Source organism: Thamnophis sirtalis, unplaced genomic scaffold (assembly GCF_051295495.1).
Source record: "Thamnophis sirtalis isolate CommonGarterSnake01/CBP01778 unplaced genomic scaffold, rThaSir2_p1.2 scaffold_15, whole genome shotgun sequence".
Classification (NCBI taxonomy): Eukaryota; Metazoa; Chordata; class Lepidosauria; order Squamata; family Natricidae; genus Thamnophis; species Thamnophis sirtalis.
This window is the reverse complement of record NW_028261395.1, coordinates 13,724,732-13,752,192: the sequence shown is the minus strand read 5'-3', so window position 1 is coordinate 13,752,192 and position 27,461 is coordinate 13,724,732. Positions and strand designations below refer to the sequence as shown.

The window sequence follows — 27,461 nt, the reverse complement described above, 5'->3', positions numbered from 1 at the left end:
ATGAAGTGAGTGTTTCTCTGTGTTTGAATCAGGAAAGACACTGGATCATATTCCACCTTGTGAGAGTCCTTTGAATTCTTCTAATTCTTCTTTAGAAATGGGAAGGAGATTGATTGATTCATCCCATGAATTATGGACCTCCTGCTTCTGCTTCTGATGCTGCTTTTGTCTCATACAGTCTCTGGGAAGCTGAGAATGAAATGCCCGCAGAGTTTGGAGCACCAGGATGGAAAACGACCACAGAGCTTTTATAGACCAGGAGACCATCTCATCAGTATAGTCCTAAGCGGAGGTGAAACATTGCATACAAAGTTGCTTTTCAATGTGGCTCCTTCTCTTCAGTTGGTCTTCCGTGATAGGTAAGTCATTCAGGGTGATAGAGTTGCACTCCCTCCATTCTAACACTCTCCTTCTTTTCTGTTTCTTTTCTTCATTTATTCCTATATGTCTAATTTCCTGAATGATTTTGATTTCCATGGCTTCTCTTTTGTCTGATTTAGTGAAAGAGACTCAAAAAGGGGTCTGAAAAAAAGCTGAAAGGACTCAAGATTATTTTCCTCTCTCAGTTCAATCCTTGATTTATCACTGAATAATGAATTTTATTTAAAGTAGTGGTTGAACCAGTCGTAGTTGCCATACCTCAGCCAATTTGCATATTTGTATAATTGATCATTGGTTTTGGATCATTGTTGGTTTAAGGCTCAGTACTGGCTTCTGGAGGAATGTATGTATGTATGTATGTATGTATGTATGTATGTATGTATGTATGTATGTATGTATGTATTTGCTGTTGCTGTTCATTATAATAACACCTTTTTTTACCATAGGAACTTTTATGATTTTCAAAATGGCTTACGGTTTATTTTCAACATTCAAATGGTCAACAAGAATTCCCAGCTCCTGCACAATCTCACACTTGGCTACAACATCCACACCAACTATTTCAGCACTTTCTGCACTTCAGATGCCTTGCTGGACATTCTCTCCACTGGAGAAGCCAATGTCCCCAACTACGCCTGTGGAAGGATGGACAACGTTCTTGCTTTTCTTGATGGAGCTGCCAGTGACATCTCTGTCCAGGCGTCAACCTTAGGAGGCACCTACAAAGTCCCACAGGTTTGTGTGTGTTTTTCTGCATCTGGAAAAGTGAGTGGTGGGTGGTGATGGGTGGTCCTCAATGGAACTATGTCTACATGGAGGGAAACAAGCAGTGGGGGACCCCAAGATTCCATTTTAGGCCCAGTACTCTTCAACATCTTCATCAATGGTTTGAACAAAGGATATATGGGGAACTCATCACATTACAGATGACACTAAACTGGCAGGAATAGCCAACACCCCAGAAGATAGGCTGAAGATCCAGATGGATCTAGAAAGACTTGAACACTGGGAGTATTTAACAAAATAAAATTCAGTGTAGAGAAAAGTAAAATCTTACACTGAGGCTAGAAAAACCAAATGTACAGGTACAGATTAGGTGAAACCTGGCTCAATAGCAGGAACTGTGAGAGGGATCTTGGAATCTTAGTGGACAATCTCTCAAATGTGAGCCAACAATGTGTGGCAGCAGCCAAAAAAAGCCATTGCAATCCTAGGCTGCATCAACAGAAGGAGAGAATCCAAATCATGTGAAGTATTGGTACCGCTTTATAATGCCTTGGAAAAGCCACCCTTGGAATAGTGCATGGAAGGAGAACCTTTTCAGCACCAAGTGCTCTTGTCAGGGACGTGATCTGGAAGAGGAGTTGCCCAGTGTGCATGTCACTGCCCATAGGTGCACCAGCAGCTCCTCTTCCGGTTTGTGGTGCACACGTACATGATGATCAGCTGGCTGATATGTAACCAGAAGACCAGCTTTTCCAGTTCCTGGCACTGCCATGCACTCAAAGGCCAGCTGTTCATCACATGTACATGTGCACCAGAAACCCTGAAGAGCAACGGGCAAGGCCGCATGTGCCAGGCGACATGGCTCTGTTTGCCACTTAGCCCGAGCTAAGAAGCTGAGGCAGAGGGCAGCATTTTCCCCTCCTGGGGCCTCCGTGCATCCTCTTTTTGGCCTCCCCGGCCCCCAAAAGCACTCTGCCGGCCAAAAGCTTTGGTCTTACTTTGTAGTTTCAGTCCGTGGTACTTGCGAAGAAAAGGCCTGCAGTCAGCCGATGGGTGGGGTCCAGCAGATGGGCAGAGTGATTTGGGTGGGGCAGCCTCGGGGTCCCACTTGGGCTGGATTAATGGCTTTGGTGGGCTGTATCTGGCCCCGTGGGCCGGGTTTGAGGACCCCTGGTATAAGGTCTCCTGCTAGAGCAGGGGGTTGGACTAGAAGACCTCAAAGGTCCTTTCCAACACTTGTATTTTGTTATACGTTCTGTTATAGGTACATATGCTTAGCATGCTAAATACCTATTGAAACGTTGATTTACACTGTAAAATCAGAAAATGTGGATATTGGCATTTAATCTATGGAAACTGTCAGACTCTGACAGTCTGGTGGCTGTTAGAACAGACAAAACTTCAATTAAAGATCAATCTTGGATGGTACTACTGACAAATCGTATTAGGAATTGAGGTCTTCTTGTTTCTTGTACAACTGGAGAAGTGAAAAAGATTCCTCCACAAAGAATCTGGGCTATCAAAGCATTAAAATATGCAGCAGGGCTGGGTTTCAGCCAGTACTGACCAGTACGGGCATACTGGTTGGTGATATTTAGCATACCTTCTCGTACCTGTTCTTCCAGAGGCCCCGTACCAGAATCCTCGCCTCTTGTTCCTTCTTCAGCTGTTGGACAAACCCACATGGCATGCACTGTCCTCTGCTCTTTGATAGCTGCCACCTTTCCAATGAAGGTACTGGGGAATCCATGCAGAGGGAGGAAACGAGGCGGCTGTCAGAGGAGAGAGCAGTGAAGGCCGTGGGCTTGTCCAATGAATCCTCGCCTCCTGTTCCTTCTTCAGTTGTTGGACAAGTCCACATGGCGTGCACTGTCCTCTTCTCTTTGACAGACGCCTGTATAAAAAGCCATTCCCACTTAAAACTACCTGGCAGCGGCATTAAGTTCTAAAAAAAATTGAAACTTACCACTGATATGCAGCAATCCTCAAAAATTATAGTAGGCCATTTATTGGAATAGAATACTTCAGTTGGCATTTGCACATGTCAATCTAATTGCAATAAATTTTAGTGGTGAGATACAGTAATATGATTTACATTGATTATAGTTTTTTAATTCATTTATTATTTTCCACTTTTATAATACAATCTTGCTAATAACCAATCTTTTTATTTTGTTATAACTTTTGTTATAGGTACATATGTTTAGCATGCTAAATACCTATTGGAACATGCTGATTTACACTGTGATATTATCATACTTACACATTGGATTATATACCCTGTGAGGAAGACTTGGGTTATTTTCTCACAATAATTATCTGATACTTAATAAATCAAGCACAAAAGTTATGGTCTTTGGGAAATGACATCCTAGCCATAGATGGTCAGCCAATGGAGCAAGTAAGACCTTTCCTTGCCTGGGGTAGTTTTCTCTGAGACTGAATCTTGGCTCCCTCATCATCAAAGGAGCTCAGTTAGATCAAAGCCATGAGTGAAAGTGGTGCTTAAAAGAAAACCTCCTAGCTCTCCAGCTTCCTCAGCCCCAATTATGGAAGTATGTGAGGCCAAGGTTTCCCCCATGTTCTTACATCAATCTGATGTTTGGGGCTTCAGAGAGAAACCACCAGCAGAACCAACTGAATCCCAGACGCTGAGGAGTATCTTGGGATGGACAAAAGGACTCCAGCTGCTGCCCCTCAGAGCTGATTTGGGAATTTTCACAAAAAATGAGATACAGTAATTTGATTTACATTGTTTATAGTTTTTAAATTTATTTATTATTTTCCACTTTTATAATGCAATCTTGTTAATATTCTGTCTTTAATATTTTAAACAATGTCTAATTAACAAATGATTCTAATGCTTTCATGAGAACAAGATTGGATTTATTAAAATCTAATATTGTGGACTTGATCTGACCCCAAATATAACACAGCATTCTTCATTGTGGAAGGTTTTTGAATGCAGCTGAGAATCTGATAAATCCAGTGAAACTCTGAAGATGAGGCTACGGATTATCAGCTTTTATTTCTGCAGAAAGCAAAAGACTGGACAACCTTTTGGTCTCCCACCTTAACAGATCAGGCAGAGAGAGAAAAAAAGGCACAGGCCAAAAACTTTTCCAAACATCTTACAACTCACACAGTTTGGACAGAACGTCATTCCTATGGAAACATAAATTGATTTCACACAAATTTCATGATTTTTCTCAGTGGTCTGAAAACAATGGACTTTAGAAGGGAATAGAAATCCATTTTCTGGCCTATAACACAGATCTTTGTTAGGGAATGCTGAACACACATTTTAGGTTACAAGCAAGGCTACTTGGTAGAATTCACATTTTACTTTTCACAAGAAGTTACTTTGCTAGGCTAAGCTTGGGAATTCGCCAAGAGGTTTTATCTATGTAGTTTATGGTGACCAGACATCCCGCTTTTGGCAGGACAGTCACGATTTTTCAAAATTTGTCCCGTGTCCATTCCGTGTTCAAAAAGTCCCGATTTTCCAAAAGAAAGAAAAGACGCCGAATCATCAATTTTAAAAAGGACACCGTTAAAAAAAAAGTTTTTATTTCTCTGAAGTGTTGTTCCCGATGTGGCCTTTAGAGGGCAGTGGTTTCCCTCCCTCCGCTCGGCTCACAGCACCTGACAAGGGGCGAAGCTCCCTCCCCTCCTGTCCGTGCACACCCTGACGCGCGACCATCCGGCGGCCTCGGGCGGGGGGTGCTTTCCGGCAGCGGCACTGCGGCGAGGAAGAGGCTCGGTCCCAGGCCAAGTGGCTCAGCTGTCGGAAGCTCCTCAAAAGCACAGCGGAGGAGGCGGCGGCGGCAGGGGTAATGCTTCATGGTTTTTACAGTCCTCTTTTTTTTTTTACAGCTCAGGTGCTCCGAGCCCCCCCTCCTCGTCAATGCTGTCCCGCTTTACCCATCTTAAAATCTTAAAATCTTTAATGTAGTTGGCACCTTAGGTTACAATGAAGCATCTCTCACCAGCAATTTAACAAAAGCTGAATTAGGTTACACTCTGTGCATGCTCTAATCCAGTGATGGCAAACCTTTTAGAGATCGAACGCCCAAACCGCAACCCAAAACCCACTTGTTTATCTCAGATTGCCAACCCGACAATTTAACCTGAATAATGAGGTTTTAGTTTAGAAAAACAACTCATAGGTGATTAATGTCTTTCCTCTGAAAAAAAAACAATAACAGCACTTTCAATGATACAAACACCTTTTTATTGAAAGGTAAAAGTTTGCATTTGGCATCCTTTTGATTAATGTGACCTTTGGTGTTGAATGCACACTGATAATGGAGGCCATGGTGGGCGTGCTCTCACTGCTGCTGTGCTTACTCTCCTTGGTTGCCAATGGTGAGTGCAGGAGGGCAAAGTATGTGGGTCAGAGGGAGGCCCACTCTCTCTCCTTATGAGACCTAGCTTTGTAACCAAAGTATACTCAATGATAGGATGGGAGACCACCAGGAGAGGTCAGAAGGAAAGGACAAGGGGTTGGTAAAAGACAGCAGGGCTGCTGGAGATCAAGTGCTAAGGCAGGATTTACCTCACACCCTCACTCTCTCTCCTTATAATTTCCTTCCTTCCCTTATTTTTCCTTCTCGCTTCATTCTTCCTTCCCCTCTTTCCTTCTTTTTGCTTCCTTGCTCTCTTCCCCTCTTTCCTTAGCCCCTGGGGCTGATGAGTTCCCAGCCCCACTTGAATTGCTGATTGTTGTGTAGTTTCTAATTTGTCTTTGTATACTGTTTTGTCTTGTTCGTTTTTGTATTACCTCCCTCCCCATGTGTTTGTTCGCCGCCCTGAGTCCCCCCCGGGAATAGGGCGGCATACAAGTATAATAAATACAAATACAAATACAAATACAAATACAAATACAAATACAAATACAAATACAAATACAAATACAATTCTTGGTCTTTCCTGTCCCTTCTTGGATGCTCAAATGCAAAAGGGGAAACATTCCTTGCCTTCTGATCAAATGGCACTTTTGCTAGTAGTTTGTGGCCACTGAAAAGACTGAGAACAAACCAGGCTCAGTTTATTCCATGCTTGCATTTCATGGGGACAGACGACAGGACAGCAAAAGTGTCAAAATGATGGCTCTGGTAATTGATCAGAGCTCCTCTGTTTTTTATGTGGAACAGTTTTAGCATTTAAGAACAGAGCTAAGTTATTTGCTTTACTATGAATACATAATGATCCTTCAAAGAGCTCTTCCATAGGGACCCTGACATGGTCTCATTCAGACTGGAAATATAGCAAAGGAAACTATTTTCCCCACTTGCTTTGTCCTGTTTCCCCCACTGGAAATAGCTGTTTGCAACCAGGGGTGGGTTGTTTCCAGTTCTAATCGGTATGATAGAAGAGGATCCTGAAATCTACCATACATTTTATAAGCGCTTCGTCCTGTGGGACGGGACCACAATGCCTCCCCGGCCCCCTCGCTTGCTCTCCCTGCCCGTTACGTCGTCGCTCACAGGGGGTGGGTAGCTTGCACAGTGTGGCTGTCCTCCTAGGACCTCCCCAATGTTGCTTAGGAGTAGGAGGCCTGGCCGCCAGCAAAGCACGGGGGCAGCAGAAGATAGGTTGTGCAGAGCGGCCAGCCTCCTAGGCAAGTTCCAGAATGCCCCCCCCCCCCGACTGGTTCCCCGCCTCCCTTCCCGGTCAAGTTTCCCAAGATGTGGTTTCAAAAGCAGCCTCCCAACCCTTGTGCCCGGCTCCCACTGAGCTCCAGAAGAAGGAGAGGAGTCTTTGGGGAGGGAGGAGGAGGAGGAGGAGGGAGGAGAAGGCAAGTGAGCGGGGCCGTGCCAGCTGGGCAACCAGTGCTAAGAAAGCACCTCACAGCTTTTGAAGGGAGGAGGGGAGAAGGAAAGGGAGAATGCTGAGTCCCTTTTCAGGGATGCCGAAGCTGCAGGAAACCAGCACCGCCACCAGAGTCTAAAGTTTTCAGCGGCTCCAGACAGGTGAGTCGGGATCAGAGACCCAGGCGGTTTCTCAAAACTCCCCAAACCCTGCAACTGTTTGAAGGCTGAAGGAAGCCTCCAACTGAGCCAGGAAGCACTGGGAGGGCCAGTCCATTCACACCCACTTCCAGACCACCAGAGTTTCCTGCGCAATGTGAGTAAACCCCCCCCCCGCATACTCACATGTCCCCCACCCTGGCTGTCTTAAAGAGAAATGGATGGTCAGACCTGCGTGGCCCTGAGTGATGTGGCTCTCTCCAGGTAAGCACCCACTCTCCTTCCTGCTTTTTTTGTCGCCGAGGGGCAAAAGGCGGAGTGGGGCACCCCATTTAGCAAAGTTCAACAGGGGGGGAGATAAGTGGCTCTCCTGTTCCTCCACCTCATAGTGCCCCCTTCCTTAAAAAAAAAAGAAACTTACCTGGCTAAGAGGTCAGTGCTTCACTTAGGAGAGTTCTGGGGATGATGGGTCTTATGGAGGCGGTGACCAGCTGCCCTCAGGAGGGCGAGGAGAACAGTCTCTTTGCCTTTGCGATGGTTTGACTGGGAATGGCAATCCTGGCTGAACTTTTAGGGGAGAAGAGTCTCTGAATAGTTAAACATGGACAAACATGCATAGAGTTGTGTGGTTGCACCTTACTTGAAAAGTACAAGATACAAAGACCTGAAACCAGCTGGGTTTATTCCTAAGTAAGGTTCGGTTTTCTGTGAGTTGTGGAAACTGGGAAGATTTATTCTGAATGCCCACAAATCTTGAGGCTTGAGTGAGGAAGTAATTATTATTTCTTTAAAGGTTGGAGGGGGGGAAGAGGAAAATCTGCACTTGATTGAAAGGAAAGATAAGTTAGCAACCCTTGGCAGAGAGGAATGTGAATATGGTATGCTGCGTTGGTGGCATAATAATTCACCTTACAAAGCATTCCTGTTTGCTTGTGTAAAACAATACACCTTAGCTCTGGGAAGGGCAACTCAGCTCAACTTGATGTAAGAATAAAAGCTTATTGTTGGACTTCTAAGTGTTGAAAGGTAGTGGCTGCTCCTTCTTTGCGCATACTGAAAACAAACTTGAATAGTTATGTAGATTTAATGTGATAATTTGCAAGGACTGGGAAATCTCTGAACAAGAAAAATGTATTTGCATGTTAATGGGGGAAACAGGTGGGCTAATTATAATCTTAAACTATTTTTGGCTTAGTATACATATAATTTAGTGCAAAGCCGTGCACGACAGTATTAGATTTCTATGGTTTTACCTTCCTTGGTTGGTTTTGGGGAGAGCTATGGAAAGTTAAAACAAATGCTGTGTAACAAGGAAGCGTGAAACATTCCTTTTGATTCATTGGAAAATCAAAACCAAACATTTCAAAGGAGAGAAGTTTCATATCATGCAACTTTCATCAAAACTATTTCACATGCCCTTAAATCTTTGGGTGGGGGAGACTATAGTGAACATCTAGGAAGTAGAGTAGTAATGGCAAATAGAATAATATTGTGATGCAACTATTATAAATTGTTCAGCAATAATTTAACTAAAAGGATTGTGCATACTATATATAAATTGTTACTTCTTAGCAGGAAATCCAATATTTTTTCTTTGCATTTTCCCATTTGGCTGAGTTTTTCAGTACTCTGACATGCTATTCTTTTTTATTGGTGATATATTTATTGAGTTTCAGTCTGCCATCAGTTAAGAAGACAAGAACTGCAAAGCAGGTGGTTGTACAAATATCATAAGTATTTTTGGAATGTATGTGTGATGCTACCATTGTGAATTTCTTGTTAAGAACACTTATCAAGTTTTAATATTATGACTGTCTAACTTATTTAGAGGGTGAGTGCTTGCTTGTTGCGGTAAAGTACAAATGCCATAAGCAAAATACCTGTTCACTCAGAGGTATATTCCTGCTTAAATTGCTTGATAGCAGTGGGCAGAAACTTTAAATTGTATAGCTCACAGCACTAAAGAAACCTTATACAGCAGTGACTGCTCTTGAGGGTCCACATTGGCTGTTTCTGCTTCCAAGTGATGCTTTTGAAATCTACCGGAACGTATTAGGGATTTCTGCACTGAGAAGCAGAAGAATGGACTCTCGCCTTTATGATGGGCTTTTGAGACACTGGAAAGCAGTGGGAACTTTTGCTACTTCTAAGTACTTCCAAATCCAATAGGAAATGGATTATCTTTCCTTGAGCCTCTTTATTGGCCCTCATTTTTGAGGGTGGAGGGAAATTGCAGAAACTGAAATGCGGTTGGGACAGACTGACTTTTTTCTCTCTTACATTTTCAGAGATTATTTACAGCATAAAGAGTTAACAGTTGCACTGATTGTACTTTATGTTTGTTAAGACAAAACAAAGCACAGGTAGTTCAGCACATGACAGCCTGTCAATCTGAAAATACTCTGAAACAAATAGGTATTGTTTCTGGTGCACATAATTCCAAGCCCAAGATCTTAAGAGGCGGGCCAATCCAAGTAGTTTCCCCTCTACATACACAGTATATTGTATATTATACTCTACAAAGTGGTTTAAACAACAAAGGCAAGTGTGAGAGAGCACACTGTTCTGCAAATATTCTTGCTAGCCTTTTGTAAGGTGCTTATGTGGAGTGGTGTTAGTAGTAGCACAAAAGAAATTATACTTACAGACTGCATTTTCCTGTAGATTGTGGTATGAATTTATTTTTTAAGCAACAGGCCAGAACCTGTTCGTATTAATAAGTAGGAAATCTGTTGGACATCAAGCTTATTTTAAAAGGCTAATTATGTAGAACTCTTTTCAGTAGTCTGAATTATGGAAGAATTGCAGGGACATATTAGATAAAACAGAAACAAGCTAAAAGTGGGGTGGTGATGGTGGATCAACTTCTTGTTTATTGCCCATGTTTTATTACAAAGTACTCTAACTGCTGCCTGTTTTTTTTAGCAATAATGATTACATTGAATATGATATTAATATATAATATTAATATATGGCAGTGACGTGCGGTGAGGTTTATGCCTGGTGAGGCTCAGCTGGGCATCTCTTCAAAGATTCACCAGCTCCAGCAGAGTTCCTTCCCAGACTTTGGCAAAGCAGCTCAGCAGGGCAGTGGTCAGCCTCGGCGGGGGGTGGGGGGTGGATTTGCATCGCGGGAGCCACCAAGTGCCCAGGTCTGCAGCAAAAGCACTTGGCGGCTCCCGCGATGCAAAGTGCCACCGCCACCGCCACCCGCCCGCTGCCCCGGCCTGCAGCCGCTACTTCTCCAGGCTCTGCCACTGGAAGTCCTGGATCGCCTCTGGGGGAAGGCTGAGCGAGAAGCAGAGCGAAGCTTCTCCGCGGCCTCCCAGCGCCGTGCAAAGGCTCTCACATGAGCACATGCCAGCGGCAGGCGGCCTGGAGCAGCCCCGGCTGTGAGACAAGGCAGCGCTTAAAGCAGCCGCTGCCACCGCCACCACCCCTCCTTTGCCCGGCGGGGCATTCCTGCCGCCTTGGGCCGCTTTGCCGCGCAGCAGCTACTTCTACAAGGAAGCTCTGGGCCAGGAACTGGAGAAGCCGGCGGATCGCTCGGACTGGAGCCTCCATGGAGAGGGCGCGGCATGGCTTCCAAGCGATCCGCCAGCTTCTCCAGTTCCTGGACCACCTCCTCCAATGAACAATCCTGCTGCCCCGGCCTGCAGCCAGCCAGCCCACCCACCCCCTGCCCAACCTGCTCCCTGCCTGGACTCACTGCTCTTCTCCTCCTCCTCCTCGTCCTCCACGCTTGGTGCTGGGCTGGCTGCAGGCTGGGGCAGCATGATTGTTTGTCGGAGGAGGCGGGGGGGCAACAGCAGCGAGAAGCATCTCAGATGGAGCTGGGACACCCAGAAGGCAAGCCAGCACTTTGGCATGCCTTTAAGTGCCGGCTTGCCTTCCAGGTGTCCTGGCTCCATCTGAGATGCTTCTCGTTCTCACCGCCATCGCACTCCACCGCCTTGCCCCCCCCACCTCCTCTGACAAACAATCCTGCTGCACCGGCCTGCAGCCAGCCAGCCCACCCCCCACCCCCGCCCGACCTGCTCCCTGCTTGGACTCACCGCTCTCCTCCTCCTCCTCCTCCTCCTCCTCCTCCTCCTCCTCCTCCTCCTCCTCCTCCTCCTCCTCCTCCTCACTCGTCCTCCCCACCCACCCAGCCCATTCCTCCCCCTGCCACCACTGTGTCCAACAGGCCAGGCATCTCACGTTTATGGCGGACATAAACGCGAGACACCTAGCCTGTTGGGACAAAGCAGCGAGAACGCCTCCACTGTGAAGAAAGAAAACACACACACACACACCTCACAATAAAAAAATTACAAATTAAATTACAATAAATTTGAATCCCCCCCTCCCTCCGTCTGATCCACCTTTTCCAGCTGTGGAAACTCTCTCAACTCTCCTCTTGTCCGCCCAACGTAAGCGTGCTCAACGTAAGCTCCTAAGGCATGATTCGCTGCTCCCCGATCATGAGGCTGGAGAATCAGTGCCTCTTTTGCATATGAAAGTTTTCGCTTGTTAACTCCTCCTTAACTTTTAAAAGGCGAACAATTCCTTAGGCAAAAGAGGCTCCGACTTCTCTGGCCTCCTCCCATAGTTAACACTGAGAGCAGACACTAAGCCACTGTGACTTTGAATCTGGTAGCAACTACCCTGGCTTTAATTATTTTTAAAAAAATTATTTAAAATTCTTTCTTTTCCCTTAGGAGACTGGTGAGGCTTCGCCTCCCCTGCCTCTAGTGACTGCACGTCCCTGATATATGGGATATGGTTCCAGGATCAGAGCTAGTCTATATTTGAATGGCCTGAAGGTGTGTTAACATTCAAGGAAGCTAAAGCTGCAATCTAGGAAAGGCAGTTCTTGGACCTCTAAGTACTTGGGAAACCATATGTGAACCATATGTAAAACCACCCTGATTGCCATATAGAAGAAAGCATGAAATAGGCCTGTATAAATCATTTGCTGGGATTTCAAAGCATTGGAAAGTTGTGGGAGTCCTTTGGAACATCTGCTTCAGTGACCAGATCTGGAGCATTGCTCAGAGCCCTGTAAAATAACTTGCCTAGCTTTAGTACAAATGCTAGGACTGCATGGGACTTTGGATTCTGTCCCAAACAAAGCACTGAAGAGAATACAAGACTGTAAATATAGTACTCACCTACAGCTCTTTAAAGTAGATATTTCATGAATCCAGGAAAATGGTGCCTCTGCTTTAAAAAGTACCAAGTAGATGCTCTGGGCTTTACATTCCTATATAATCAAAAACAGTGCATAGTCCTAACAAACATTATTATTTAAAGAATTTATGTTGTTGCCACTGCTTTGAAGTTAAATTCAGATGTATGAATGCCTCTTTCTTTTCTGTGCAATTTATACTTTTATCTTGACTGGGAATGCTGACAACGTCTTGGCCATGCCCTCCCGGTCACATGAACTGCCAAGCCACTCCCACAAAGCAGGCTACACCTACAGAAGAGGTTCTAAAAAATTTTGAAACTCATGACTGTTAGCAACCCACAAGGAGGGGAGACTTTCCTAAGAGCTCCCAATTCGGGAATAATGGGGGGGGGGGATATCCTGTGCTTTCCACGCCCCATTTTGGCCCTGGAAAGTCTCCTGAACCAATTTGGAAGCCATCCCCCCCCCCCAAAAAAAACCCCTGCAACTGTTTGAAGGCTGAAGGAAGCCTCCAACTGAGCCAGGAAGCACTGGGGGGGGGGGGGGAGGCCATTCACACTCTCTTCCAGCCCACCAGATTTTCCTGCGCAATGTGAGCGCCCCCCCCACTGCATACTCATGTGTCCCCCCGCCCTGGCCCTCCACAAAGGCCCGAAAACCAGCTGGCTGGCAGGAGGTGCGCCTGCATGTGGATGCTAGTGGAGCTGGGCTGGGGTGGCTGGTGTGCCAGGAGAGGACGCTCTGCATGCCACAGGTTCCCCATCACGGCTCTAATCCTTTCAATTCCTTTTCCAGATCAATTATGGATCAGCTTCAGAGGCTCTGAGTGATAAAAGTCGATTCCCCTTTTTCCACCAGATGAATCCCAAAGAAGGATTCCAGTACCCAGCAATTGTCCAGCTGCTCCTCCACTTCAGATGGACCCTGATTGGCCTCTTTGCTTCAGACACAGAAAAGGGAGAGAATTTCATGAGGACTTTTCCTCCTGTGCTTGTCAGGAATGGAATTTGTGTGGTTATATCACAACTGTTCTCAACAACTGGATATACAGCAGCCCTCAGGGATTCCCTCTCTAAGTGGAGACAAGTCAACGTCTTTGTTCACTTCATGGAATTGGAATCCATTTGGGACAGAATTCTTCCTTTCCATTTAACACTTATGCGTCTGCCAGTACCCATTGAGGGGAAAGTCTGGATCCTCACAAGTTTCACAGGATATAATTTAAAGAAGCCCAGGCTTCTCAGATATATCCATAGTATTTGGAACTTTGGTTATCTGACAAAAGGAAGGCCAAAGGATTCTGCTTTTGAACCCTTTTTCTTTGTGGAAGTAAAGTTTCAAGAACATTATTTTCATTGTTCTCTTTCAAAGAATGTCTTTTCTGTCAAAGGCCGCAGAAGATGCACCCAGAAAGCCCCACTGGAGACCCAGAGGAAAAAGGACAGAAAAAGAGCCCCAAATGAATACCACCGTTACAGTCTCACAAAGACTCTGGCCCAGGCCCTGAATGCTGCATATTCCTCCAGATCCAGGAAGGGAAGGAAGCTGGATAAAAAGATCTTGGGGTCTCCAAGGCTGCAGCTATGGCAGGTAAGGGTATCCCGATATGGATCCATTAATCTTAGATCCTTTGGAGGAGGGATCCAGAGGAGAAGGAGGGGAACCATATCAACAGATCTGTCCAATTCAATTACTCAGGGAATTAATGGTTCCAAAAAGTAGATACCATGGCATTTTTATATTTAGCACTGCTAATTGGAAAATGCTCTATTCTTTTCAAAATAAATCCCCTTATTTGTGGGTTTGTGATTAGCCTGGTGGAATTCCCCCTTCCTTCCGTCCCCATTGCACGTGGGTCTGTGTGCAGCTGGACAGGCAGCTAAGCCCCCCTATTCTCCTCCAATGAAAGGGAGCCTGGCGTGGATCTGGATGCTTTATTGGGAGAAGAGGGCAGGTGAAACTGAGGAGATGCAAAGAGTGGAAATCAACTAGAAAGACGAGATTGGCAGCATTAATTAAAAGCCAGCAAAGAAGCAGCTGGAACCTCTCCCGCGATGCTCCGTGTGAAGGACGGAGGCTGTCTCCGGATGACCAGGTGTCTCGGTCACAACAGCTGCTTCCATCTTCTCCAAAGGCTGGCAGAAAATGGAGTCTGGCTTCAGACCTTAGAGTTAGGCTTATCTGCCCCCGGCCACTAGGTGGCGCTAGAGCAACAACAGCACAAGAGTTACCTTATTTTTCAGAATATTAGATGCACTTCTTTCCCTTAAAAAAGAGGCTGAAAATCAGGGTGCATCTTATACATCCAATACAGCATTTTTTGCCTCCTGAAGCCCCGCCCCTTCACCAAAATGGTTGTGCATACCCTTATGGAGGATTTCAGAGAGCTCTTGGGGGCTGGGGACAGCAGTAATGAGCAAAAAATGGACCATTTTTGCAAGTCCAACAAGGAGCTTTTTTTTTTTTAATAGATTTTAGATTTTAATAAGACTTATAGGCCGCCCTTCTCCCTGAGGGGACTCAGGGCGGCTTACAATCACAAAGGGAAGGGTATACAATAACAAATCAACAATAAAAGACCAATAATAAAATAGTAAACCACAACATACATTCAACAATCAACATTCGGGCGGGTAAATTGAAAACCTATCCCCAGGCCTGCTGGGAGAGCCAGATCTTGAGGGCTGTGCGGAAGGTTTGGATGGTGGTGAGGGTACGAATCTCAACGGGGAGATCGTTCCACAGGGTCGGAGCTACAACAGAAAAGGCTCTCCTCCGTGTAGTCGCCAGTCGGCATTGACTGGCGGATGGAATCCGGAGGAGGCCCAGCCTGTGTGATCTAATCGGTCGGAGGGAGGTAATCGGCAGAAGGCGGTCTCTCAAGTATCCAGACCCACTACCATGGAGTGCTTTAAAGGTGGTCATCAATACCCTGAAGCGCACCCGGAGACCCACAGGTAGCCAGTGCAGCTCGCGGAGGATGGGTGTAATGTGGGCGAACCGTGGTGCGCCCACTATCACTCGCGCGGCCGCATTCTGGACTAACTGCAGACGCCGGGTGCTCTTCAGGGGCAACCCCATGTAGAGCCCATTGCAGTATTCCAGCCTGGAGATCACAAGGGCTCGAGTGACTGCTGTGAGAGCCTCCCGGTTCAGGTAGGGCCGTAACTGGCGGACCAGGCGAACCTGGGCAAATGCCCCCCTGGTCACAGCCGACAACTGGTGGTCGAGAGTCAGCTGAGGATCCAGGAGGACTCCTAAGTTACGGACCCTATCTGAGGGGTATAGAATTTGACCCCCCAGCCTGAGTGTTGGAATGTCGGCCAAATTATTGGGAGGAAAGCACAACAGCCACTCGGTCTTGTCCGGGTTGAGTACCAGTTTGTTAGCGCTCATCCAGCTCTTAACGGCCTCAAGGCCCCGGTTCATCAGGTCCACCGCTTCATTGAGTTGGCACAGGGTGGACAGATACAATTGTGTATCGTCCGCATATTGGTGGTATTTTATCCCGTGCCTTCGAATGATCTCGCCCAGCGGTTTCATGTATATGTTAAATAGTAGGGGGGATAAGACCGAACCCTGCGGCACCCCATATGTTAGGGGCCTCAGGGACGATCTCTGCCCCCCGACCAACACCGACTGCGACCTGTCCGAGAGGTAAGAGGAGAACCACTGCAAAACAGTGCCTCCCACCCCCACCTCCCGCAGTCGTCGCAGAAGGATACCATGGTCGATGGTATCGAAAGCCGCTGAGAGGTCAAGGAGAACCAGGATGGACGCATGGCCTCCATCTCTGGCTCTCCAGAGATCATCGGTCAATGCGACCAAAGCGGTTTCTGTGCTGTAACCAGGTCTGAAGCCGGACTGGAAGGGGTCAAGATAACTAGCTTCCTCCAAGGCCCATTGAAGCTGGAAGGCCACCACCTTCTCAACAACCTTCCCAATAAAGGGGAGGTTGGAGACAGGACGATAGTTGTTTAAAATGGCTGGATCCAAAGATGGTTTCTTCAGGAGGGGTCTCACCACCGCCGTTTTAAGTACGGCGGGGAAGTGCCCCTCCCGAAGGGAGGCGGTCACAACTGCCTGGATCCAGCCATGTGTCACCTCCCTGCTGTTGGCAACCAGCCAGGAGGGACACGGGTCCAAAATACAGGTGGAGGCACTTACAGCTCGAATGGCCTTGTCCACATCCCCAGAGGCAACATCCTGGAACTCAACCCAGAGATGATTTGCCAAGTAATCTCCCTGTGTCTCGGCTGAATCTACTGCGGTGGAGTCCAAGTCCGACCTAAACCGAGCAACTTTGTCCGCCAAGAACTGGGCATAGTCCTCAGCCCTACCCTGCAAGGGTTCTCCCACATCCCTCTTATTAAGGAGGGTGCGGGTGATCCTAAACAGGGCGGCTGGGCGTGACTCGGCGGACGCAACCAAGGCAGAGATATGCGTTCTTTTGGCGATTCTCAGTGCCCGGATGTAATCCTTGGTGCAGGTGGACAGAAGTGCTTGGTTCGCCTCGGACTTATCGGACCTCCACAGGTGCTCTAGGCGTCTCCTCCGGCGCTTCTTCTCCCGGAGTTCCTCGGTGAACCAAGGAGGTCTCCGGGATCCACTGACCCGGAGGGGCCGTAGTGGCGCAATCCGGTCAAGAGACTCCGATGCCGCCAAATGCCAGGCGGCAACCAGAGTCTCCGCCGAACTGTGGGCGAGAGCGTCAGGAATTTCCCCAAGCTCCGTCTGGAACCTCAAAGGGTCCATAAGTCGCCTGGGGTGGAACCACCTGGTCGGTTCCTCCTCCCTACGGTGGGGGTTTGGCCTCCGGAAGTCAAGCCTCAGTAGGCAGTGGTCTGACCATGACAGGGGTATGATCTCATTACCCCTCAGACCAAGATCACACATCCACTGCTCCGAGAGAAATACGAGGTCAAGCATGTGACCCGCTGTATGGGTTGGGCCCCGAATTACCTGGGTCAAGCCCATGGCTGTCATGGAAGCCATGAACTCCTGCGCCCCGTCAGAGCGTTCACCGAGCGATGGCAAGTTAAAGTCCCCCAGAACGATGAGCCTGGGGAACTCAACTGCCAGCTCGGCTACTGACTCGAGGAGCGAGGGGAGGGATGCTGCAACGCAGTTGGGAGGCAGGTACGTTAGCAGCAAACCCACTTGACCCTTGAGGTCCAACTTAATCAGCAGGGACTCACACCCGACAAGCTCCGGAGCAGGGACCCTACGAGGTAACAGAGACTCCCGGATAACAATAGCCACACCGCCACCCCTTCTCTGGGCTCTCGGCTGATGAAGCACCTGAAATCCCTCTGGGCACATCTCTACAAGGGGGACTCCTCCTTCTGTGCCCAGCCAGGTTTCAGTAATACATGCCAGGTCTGCCCTCTCGTCAACAATTAAGTCCCGGACGAGGGGAGCCTTGTGAATAACAGACCTGGCATTTAGCAACAGCAGCCTGAGACCAGGGTCCTGGCTGCTCGCGCCATCTGGTCTTGGAGTGGGACTCATAGGGCCGGAAGGAGGGATCTCTGTAATGTAGCGAACCCTCCTTCCCCGGTAATGGCCAGCCCTAAAGTCCCCGCCATATCTGCCCCTCCCTGTCATGACCGCAATGCTCCGACCCACTCCCGTGGCCATGGTCCCCCCAACCACCCTGATACCCCCCCGCTTTCCCCAGCAGGTCCTCCGAATCAGCCATACTCAAACGCTCACACAACCAGTCCCCACGTAATTATTAAAATACACAAATACAACAGTAACAACAATAAAAGTGGGTCACACACACACTCACATACAATCCCATATACTCAACATACCTGTTTAAAAATTAAGGTTTAGAAGTGGAGAAAGAAAGAAGGAGAAGGGAAGAGAAGAGGATTCGTTAAGAAGGAGAAAGAGAGGAAAAAAATTATAAAATGCGCGAAAGTTCTATTAAAATTGCAAGTTCCGGGGGAGGCCAAATAGTTCTCCACAGATGGCTTCACAGTCAGCAATAATGGTGTTAGAACCAGGACAATAATGATGTTATAAATGAAGGCTAAGCCATGGGGCAGAGCAGGGGGGAGGGGAGGGCGTCTGTGAGGGTTGTGATGATGGTAGTTACAGTCAGTCCCATAATTTGGGCAACCTCTACAGGCACCCAACCCCAATCCACGTCCTCTAAAGTGATGTCGGTTTGTTTGTCCGTTTGGGGAAGAAACCGGAAGTTCAGTCAGCTGGGCACTATTAGTTGGAAAATGCTGCGGGGATTCAATGAGGGCGCCCAATGCCGCCATCATCTGTCCACCCGCAATCTCAGTGATAGCCCAGCCCAAGGGTCTTCTTTCTGGGGGTAAAACCACCCCAGGGAGTTCCCACAATCTCACCGTCAGAGGCAGGCGAAGCAAAAAGATGAAACAGGCACTAAAATGGCCAGGGAACGCTGCTGCTGTTCTCAGAATAAAGCCTGCCTCCTCGGTGTCAAACGGCCAGAGTAGTGTTAAAATCACCGAAAGCTCCAACACTACTGAGATCGTCACGGTCTGTACAGCACAGGGGCGGTCTCCCCAAGACCTCGTCTCTGCCGTCTTCGCCACTGATAAGCAGGGCAGGGAGGTGGAATAAACAACAAAGCCTCCGGGGAGCGCCGTCGCTATTATCCGGCTGGAGCTCTTTCCCTCGCCGTCACACAGCCGGAAAAGCTGAAAAAGGACGGAAGCTGCCAAAGCCGCCAAAGTCGCTGGAGCCAGCGTCGTCCAGGGTCGTCCCAAAGTGGCAACCCCTACCGCTGGCTGGTCTCGCCGTCCCTCGCCGTCACACAGCCGGAAAAGCTGAAAAAGGACGGGAGCTGCCAAAGTCGCTGGAGCCGGCGTCGTCCAGGGTCGTCCCAAAGTGGCAACCCCTACCGCTGGCTGGTCTTCCTGGGTCCCCAGAAACTCGAGCATCCCGGGCAAACCTTCTTTCTCTGGTTCAGAATCGCTGCCGGAGGTTTTTTTTTTAGGAGCACTCTGCAAGCCCCCCCCCCCAGGCTATTCATGATTTTTTTTTAAAAAAAGTGGGGGCGTTGTCACAAAAATGGGCTGTTTAGGGGAGGTGTGCAGAGTGTAAAAACTTTTTCCCCCTCTTGGAAAGCTCTTTAACTGGTTGATGAGAATTACATTGATCAAGTGCTGTGCCAGCAAAAACAAAGTCTTAGGTGCTGCAGATTGTCAGCGATTTCCTTCTCCAGCACATGGATAAATACACCTGGAAACATCTACCTACCTAGCTACTCTCTCCGCCCCTCCCTACTGTATTTCTCTCTCTATTTCTTTTTATTTATCTCTCTCTAACCCTCTACCTACCTACCCCCCCCTCTCTATCCCTACCTACCTACTGTATTTCTCTATCTCTCTCTATTTCTCTCTCTCTATCCTTTTATCTACCTCCCTACCTAACTACTCTCTCTCCCTACTTATCTACAGTATTTCTCTCTATTTCTCTCCCTCTTCCTACCTACCTACTTGTTTGTTTTTTTTAAAAAAGCCTCTTCAAAACCTTGGTGCGTCTTATACTCCAGTGAATCTTATACTCCGAAAAATACAGTACATGTTGTGGCATGACAACCTTTATAAATTTGGAGGAAACCCTGAGACCATCAAGCCCAAACCCTCCTCTGTGCAGGAATCCCAGTTCAAGCTTCTCTGACTGATGGCTGCTCAGTCTTTGCTCTCAGACGATCCATGAAGTGGATGCTTTAGTGGCTCAGCTCTAAAACAGCACATCCTTTTATCCTATTTTTTCTCTCATTTAGTTAAAATCTCCTCTCTTGTAACTGAATTCACTTTTTCCAAGTCTGAGACTCTGGAATAAGAGTGAGCAGATCTTACACTCGTGTGTAACAGGAGTCATTTATTGGAAGCGGGTTCTATCCAGTGGTGGGATTCAAATCTTTTTACTACTGGTTCTGTGGGCATGGCTTGGTCGTCGTGTGACTGGGTGGGTGTGGCTTGGTGGTCATGTGACTGGGTGGTCATGGCTTGGTGGTCTTGTGACTGGGTGGGCATGGCTTGGTGGTCATGTGATTGGGTGGGTGTGGCTTGGTGGTCATGTGACTGGGTGGGCATGGCTTGGTGGGCATGTGATTGGGTGGGTGTGGCTTGGTGGGCATGTGATTGGGTGGGTGTAGCCAACTTGACATCACTCACGTCAAGAGGTACCTTGCCTGGCCTCTCCTTGCGTCAACAAGATACAATTTCCCTGTCTATTTATTTACAACTAATGAACATCCAAAATACACAATTTAATCCTATGTATATATGCCATATGTGTACATACATATTACAAGGTATAGTGTGTGTATAGGCACACAAAAAGATGCGTTATCTACTTTATACACTGTATGTGTATACACACACACACACAGAGCTCTTCTAAAACTATACACATTCAACCTCACTTATTGCGTTTGGAAAAACACACCCAGAGTCCACTTTCTGCCACACATTTAACTATCACTTCTGCACATTAGAACATTACACAGGCCTTCAGATGTTCTTCCCTAGCCTGCACATGACTGTCAGAGCCAGGAGATGTCATGGATTGAGCAAAATGTGGCAAAGCTCACTTAACAATGCTCTTGCTTAGCAACCAAAATGTTGGGCTCAATTGTCATAAGTCAAGGACTGTCTCTGCCTTCCTCTGCATGGCAGCCTTGTCCTAGTAAACTCCTTCCCTTTTCTGGCAATTTTCCTCTCTGTTAGAGACACCAAAATAATCCAGAGTGTATAAAGTCTTCTGCTGGAGCAGAGGGTTGGACTAGATGGCTTCCAAGGTCCCTTCTGACCCTACTAGAGCAGGGATTGGACTAGAAAATGACCCCCAAGATCCCTTCTGGCCCTTTCAAACATTGTTGTGCTGTTTGAAAGAGTCTTCTGAAGCCATGGTTTGTGTCCTTCCTTCCTCTCATTTTCTCTCTTTCCCTCCCTCCCTCCCTCCATGTATCTATTGACCCATCCATCCAACTATATCTCATTCAACTTCCTCCTCCCTCCCTCTCTTTCTTTCTTTCCCTTCCTTCCATAACTCCCGCTTTCTTTCTCTCTCTCCTTTCCTTTCTTTTCCTTTTCTTTCTTTTTCCTTTTCTTTCATCTCTCTCTTTCTCTCTCTTTCTCCCCCTCCTTTCCTCCTTTCAAAGCAAGGAGATCCACCTGAAACAAAAGCTCCTTTGGATGAAACCACCCATTTTACTCACTCTCTCTCTCTTTCTCTCTTTCTCTCTCTCTCTCTCTCTCTCTCTCTCTCCCAACCAGCTCCAGCTCATTGTTTGATTTTAGTAGTGGGCCGGTGGCCGACGTCCTTTCCAAGCGCCCAGCAGCATCGCTCGCATCCCAGGAAAGCCCAGCTGATTAACTTATTGGGACACGTTTCGATCGGTGCCTCTTCTGCGCAGGCAACCTTCTCTCCCCGGAGGAGGCAGAGAAGGGGGACTTGCAGGGATATGTGTGTGTCTGTCTGTGTGTGTGTGTGTGTGTGTGTGTGTGTGTGAGAGAGAGAGAGAGAGAGAGAGAGGGAGAGAGAGAGAAAGAGTGGGGGGGTGGAGAAAAAAAGAAAAAGAGAGTGAGAGTGAGGAATCAGAAGCTTTTCAACCTTGTGGCCCGCCTGGGAGGAGGCGGAAACAGGGCGAGGGGCTCTCCCCGTTTCCTCTGGATCTCCCTCCCTCTTCCCCAAGTTTTTCTTTCCTCCCATCCATTCTCTCCCCGACTCCTTTGGCCAGGGGGAAATTGGAGTGGTGAGCCAGGAGGGACGACTGAAATCTGTTGGCTGAGCTGGTCAATCCCCCTCTCCTCCCCCTCCAAGCAGCAACTGAGACTGTGCAGGGGGGAGGATGGGGGGGCAGGAGAAGAAGTTCTGAAAGATCCCAATTCTGCAGCAAGAGGAGTTTCAGCAATGGGGAGGGGGGAGGGGTAGCCCAACTTCCAAAGGCCTTTTAGCCATAATTGCCATCAGAGCAGATCTTGGCGAGGGGGTCAAGGAGGAAAGGGGTCCCCTGACTCACCCTCAGACCCCCCCCCCCAGGAAAGTAGGAAGGGAAGGGAGGGAAGGGTGGGAAGGGAAAGGAAAGGCAATGGGAAAGAAGGAAAGGATGATAAGTGGAGGGAATGGGAAGGAAATAGAAAAAGAGAAAGGAAAGGAAAGAGGAAAAAGGTGAATGGCCACTGCTGGAGTGGTTGGAAGCAGCCTGGAGTGGACATTCGGGAGCAGACCAAGACAAGCAGGAGGCCACGGCAAAGGCAGGCAAACAGGCTGGGCTGCATGGATGCCTGCAAGGGGACCTGGTCCTTGAGTTGGGGTCTCCTCAAACCAGAACGTTCACTTCCTGAGATTCTTATGGCTGTATTTGCCTTCTTTCCATGGACATCTCCCGGTAAAATAAAACTATTATAATGACAAAACAAAAGTAGACAACACATTTTTTTTTTAAAAAAATCTGCATTAAAAACAGACAAAAACATGCATATTTCCCCCCCTGTTGAATACAATGCAACTATAATAGTTTCTCCCCCTTGCAAAACAGGCCCACCATTATAAATTACACATCAATTTGCAACTACTTGACTTGTCATCTATCTGCTGTATATAAAAAATGTAGTTAACAGGCAATCCAACAATAAAGTTAAATTTCAAAACTTCAAACTTCTGTGTTATCTGCTGTTGTATTTAACCCACAGAATATTTATAAGGGCTTCTTCTCTACTACAGACCACCACATTCATTACCTCTGATCCATCCAGAATCTGCCCAGGGTTAAGCAGCTTTGGTTGATTCTTAATAAGACATTTCCTTAAAATTTTAATTAGGATCTTTCTCAACAACTGCTTCCCATTCCCCAAAGTCATGGGACCTCCTGTAAATGGGAACATGACGAATCTTAAACTCTTTGTTTTCCAGTTAAATATGACAAGTTCATTCCCAAATCTCCCTCAATCTTCTTGAAAGAATCCATTTCATCAGTCATCCCTTCTGTCCACTTTGAGTCTTCAGGGTCCATGGCCTCTCCAGCCATCTCCAAGCAGCCTGCCTTCAAGCCAGACTCCTTCCTCAGGGATGCCAGCAGCAAATTAAATTCCAGTCCATCCAATCCATCCTATTCAACAATTGTTGCTTGCTTCTGATTATTGCCTTTAAGTTGATTTAAAACCATTTTTATTTTATCAAACTTTTAAAATGAAATTTAAAATAAAGTTTCAAATAAAGCTTCTAAGTTGAAAGAACTTTATATTCTTAAATCACATAAAATTAGCTTACTCTAAGATCCTATTAATTACCATATTAATAACAGAAAAATTGACGACCAATGGCAAATTATAATCCATCACCTTCAGGTTTCATAGGAAAGATTAAAAATTGTTAAAACATATTTGAGTAACATTTTGAAGACAGTTTTTATCCATTTAGTTATCATACCACCCCTCAAGTTTCCACAAAATTCACAAAATTCTTTGTGAGTCCTTTATTGAAACCCAGTTCTATCACCAGAGCTCCCATAATCCATTTAGAAAGTGTAATGATATGTGAGAATGACTTTTGGGATGAGGAGAAGAGAGGCTGCCTAGGGAGGGATCAGATAAGAGGGGGAAATCCTGCAGCTGCATAATGGGAGAGAAAGAAACTCAGAAAGGATCCTCCCTAACTTTTCAGCCTGAGTAAAGTGTTGGTGGGAGATTTGTTCTTTCAGATTTAAATTTTTTTGTTAAAGTCACATTACAATAAAGCAGAATTAGCACATCTGGAGGTGTTTTCCATCAGGATTACAAGGGAAAAGATTAGCCTGAATGATTTCTTCTTGATCATCTCATGCTTTCAGGGAATCAACCTGTTGTTTTCAAAGAGTTTATGGATCATCTTTTTTTTCTCTGTTCATTCTATTGAATGTTCCCTATAATTGACCAATTGTGTGGATTACATTTTCCTTATATTTTGTCAGTATGTGATTGACAAATATTTCTCAAACTTTTTCATTCACTTATGAAGATATTGGCAGTATTTGTACCCCATTTAACCATATTTGGAGATTGGACAATTGTAGAAGAAAGATTCAATGTGGGATAAGAAACAAAGTTTTTCTCTTTTTCAAATTCCTGGATGTTCCCATTCTAGTTTAATCCCTTTCTGGAGAAGAATGAATTTTGGAATATTTCTGATAGAAAACTGTATTTGGACCAAAATGGAGAGATAACAGCAGATGTTGCCATTCACGGCTTCTTAGTTCTCTTCAATGAACATCCCAGGAGAGAGATTCTGGCGTATTTTGATAGACAGAGACTTTCTATCGAAGAAAATGCTCTTTCACAGCTAAAGTTGCTCAATAAGGTGGGAGAAATTTTGGTGTCTTTTCTCTGTTTCCCAAAGCCTGAGGTCCCATTTCAAGTGGGCAAAGCCTATATAGTCTCCAGGGTGGTTGGCCTTCCATGCCAGTTGGTGTTATCTAATGGAAGTTCTTCAACAGATGGGACCTAAGTGGAGGGGCTTTGCCCTGTTTTATGGTAACCTTTCAAGATCTTACTGGTCAGAGGTTTCTTTCTTCATCAGTTTTATTCTATATTAAAAAATCTAATGGAATAAAAGTTTCCTAAATCTTTTATATATGTCATCATACTTAATTTTTTTTCAATTCAATCCGTTAATAAAGTTTAAAGCAGAAAAGTACTTTATTGTAATATTAAATACCAAAATCAAAAGGGAGGAAGTAAATGAAGAATCTTCCAGTTGTTCTCCCTCCTGCATCTGTTTAGAAGTAGTCAGAGATTTCATATTTACCTCAGTGAAGACCAGAGGCTACTTGTCTCCCTCCATTTCTCCCTCCATTTTCCATGAACTGAGAGTCCTAACATATTTTCTTTGGCATTCCTCATTTTTCTGCTCAGTCTCTGCCTCAGTCCAACTGTGCGGAAAATTGTCATCCTGGATTTGTCAAGAGGGCTCGAGAAGGAGAGCCAGTTTGCTGCTACGACTGCGTTCCTTGTCCGGAGGGGACCTTCTCCACTCAGGAAGGTGGGTCACACTGAGGAAAATGGGAGGCTTTGTGGAACTGGATCCATCCAGAACATTTTCATGAAAGTGCAAGTTAAAAGAGAGATTGAAGTTCACCAGGTTTTTTTTATTTTTAACCTGCACAATTTATTATTTAAAAGGAAGTAAATAAAAAAAAAACTTTGAAGGAGGGGCTGGGAAGAATTGGGAGGAGGAGGTGGAAGACTGAGCAAGCTTTACTACTATTTAAGGAAATATCTCTTCTGATTTTTAGTTTGGATTTGTGCTGCTAAATTCAGCTTTCTAGGAACATCCAAGTTCTTTGAAACTTGATGAATTGTTTTAGGTCCACCTTCTGAAAGACCTTGCAATTCACTGTACATTGAATCTTCCTCTTGAGGATCACTGAGAAGGTGTCACTGGTCCATAATGTGGTGCTGTGGATAGTTATGGAGGGAACTCATTACGCAAATATTCTGACAGTCATGTAGATCAATAAATCAGAGTAGAGCTGGAAGAGACCTTGGAGATCTTCTACCCCTGCTGAAGCAGGAGAACCTATACCATTTCAGACAAGTGAATGTCCAGTCTCTTCTTTAAAACATTCAGTGTTGAAGAACCCAAAACCTCTGGAGGCCAGCTGTTCCACTGGTTAGTTGTTCTTACTATTAGGAAGTTTCTCCTTAATTCAAGATTGTTTTTAAGTGTTACAAGATACTGTAGGAGTCCTCCAAGTCCAGTATATTAACTGCCATGTGGCTGAATTCAGGATGTTTGCCTAAAAAGATTATATGATTCATTACTAATTTCTAGTAATGTAGCTCCCTATGAAGATTCTGCACATTACACAGGAAATAATTAACATCCTAGGACTTCCCTCAACTTCAAATACCTAGTTATATATATATATTTAAAAATATCCTTCTTATGCTCTTTTTAATGAAATCATTAAGAAATACTTCTTGGAAAATGCCAATGGTATCAGTTGTTATCCAAAGAAGGTATTTCCTGTAAGATAAAAGGACAGAAAGTTAAAGAAAAAGGGTTTTTGGTTTCTCAGATGCAGAAAAATGCACCAAATGTCCAGATGACAAATATCCAAATGAGGCCAGAGTCCAATGTATCCCCAAAGTTATAGTCTTCCTGTCTTATGAAGAACATCTGGGCATCATCCTGGTCTCTTTTGCCCTGCTCTTCTTCCTAACTACAGTCCTTCTTTTAATCATCTTCATTAAATATGGAGAAACTCCCCTTGTCAAAGCCAACAACCGGGACCTCTCCTACATCCTCCTGGTCTCCCTCCTGCTTTGCTTCTTGTCTCCTTCTCTCTTCATTGGTCAACCAAGGAAAGCCACCTGCCTTCTCCGACAAACAGTTTTCAGCATCATCTTCTCAGTTGCTGTTTCTTCTCTCTTGGCCAAAACCATCACGGTGGTGCTGGCTTTCCTGGCCACAAAACCAGGAAACCGAGTGAAGAGATGGCTGGGGAAGAGCTTGGCCAACTCCATCATCCTTTCTTCTTCTGCAGTCCAAATTATCATCTGTTCCTTCTGGGTGGGAGTTTCTCCCCCCTTCCCTGACTCTGACCTCCATTCCCAGCCTGGAGAGATCATCCTGCAATGCAACGAAGGGGCCGTTGTCATGTTCTATGTCACCCTCAGCTACATGGGCTTTCTGGCTGCCATCTGCTTCACGGTGGCTTTCCTGGCCAGGAATCTGCCTGGGGCCTTCAACGAAGCCAAGCTGATCACCTTCAGCATGCTGGTCTTCTGCAGCGTCTGGTTGACTTTTGTGCCCACCTACCTGAGCACCAAAGGGAAATACATGGTGGCTGTTCAGGTCTTCTCCATCCTGGCCTCCAGTGCTGGTCTGCTGGTCTGCATCTTCATCCCCAAGTGCTACATTATCCTTCTGAGGCCAGACCTGAACACAAAGGAGCAGCTTACAGCCAGAACAAATGTAAAAGCATGATATATAATACCATTATGATATTGGAAGAATTGTTAAAGTTTATTTTCTTTGAAAGGAGATATTCTTTCCATTTTGACAGTATACAGGAGTCAAAGAAAATATTCATATGTTTCAAAATAGGAAATTATTGAATTGTTCTAGCTCTCTTCTCTTTCAACTTAATAAACCTTGCTGAAAGTTATTCAGAGGAATTTGCTGTTCAGCAACAGCTATTGAATTTGACACCTTTAAAAATAATTCAGGCA

General features: G+C 46.1%; 1 protein-coding gene across 1 annotated transcript; it reads left to right on the top strand.

Annotated features, from left to right (window-relative positions):
- LOC148042482 (vomeronasal type-2 receptor 26-like) lies at window positions 1-27,248 on the top strand. The gene is made up of 6 exons (XM_087702188.1): window positions 1-359; window positions 828-1,116; window positions 13,048-13,842; window positions 24,373-24,585; window positions 25,140-25,266; window positions 26,306-27,248. Exons 1-6 carry the CDS (start codon window positions 133-135, stop codon window positions 27,214-27,216), a joined length of 2,562 nt encoding a protein of 853 aa, XP_087558314.1. The 5' UTR covers window positions 1-132; the 3' UTR covers window positions 27,217-27,248.
- Window positions 27,249-27,461: the final 213 nt, after the last annotated feature.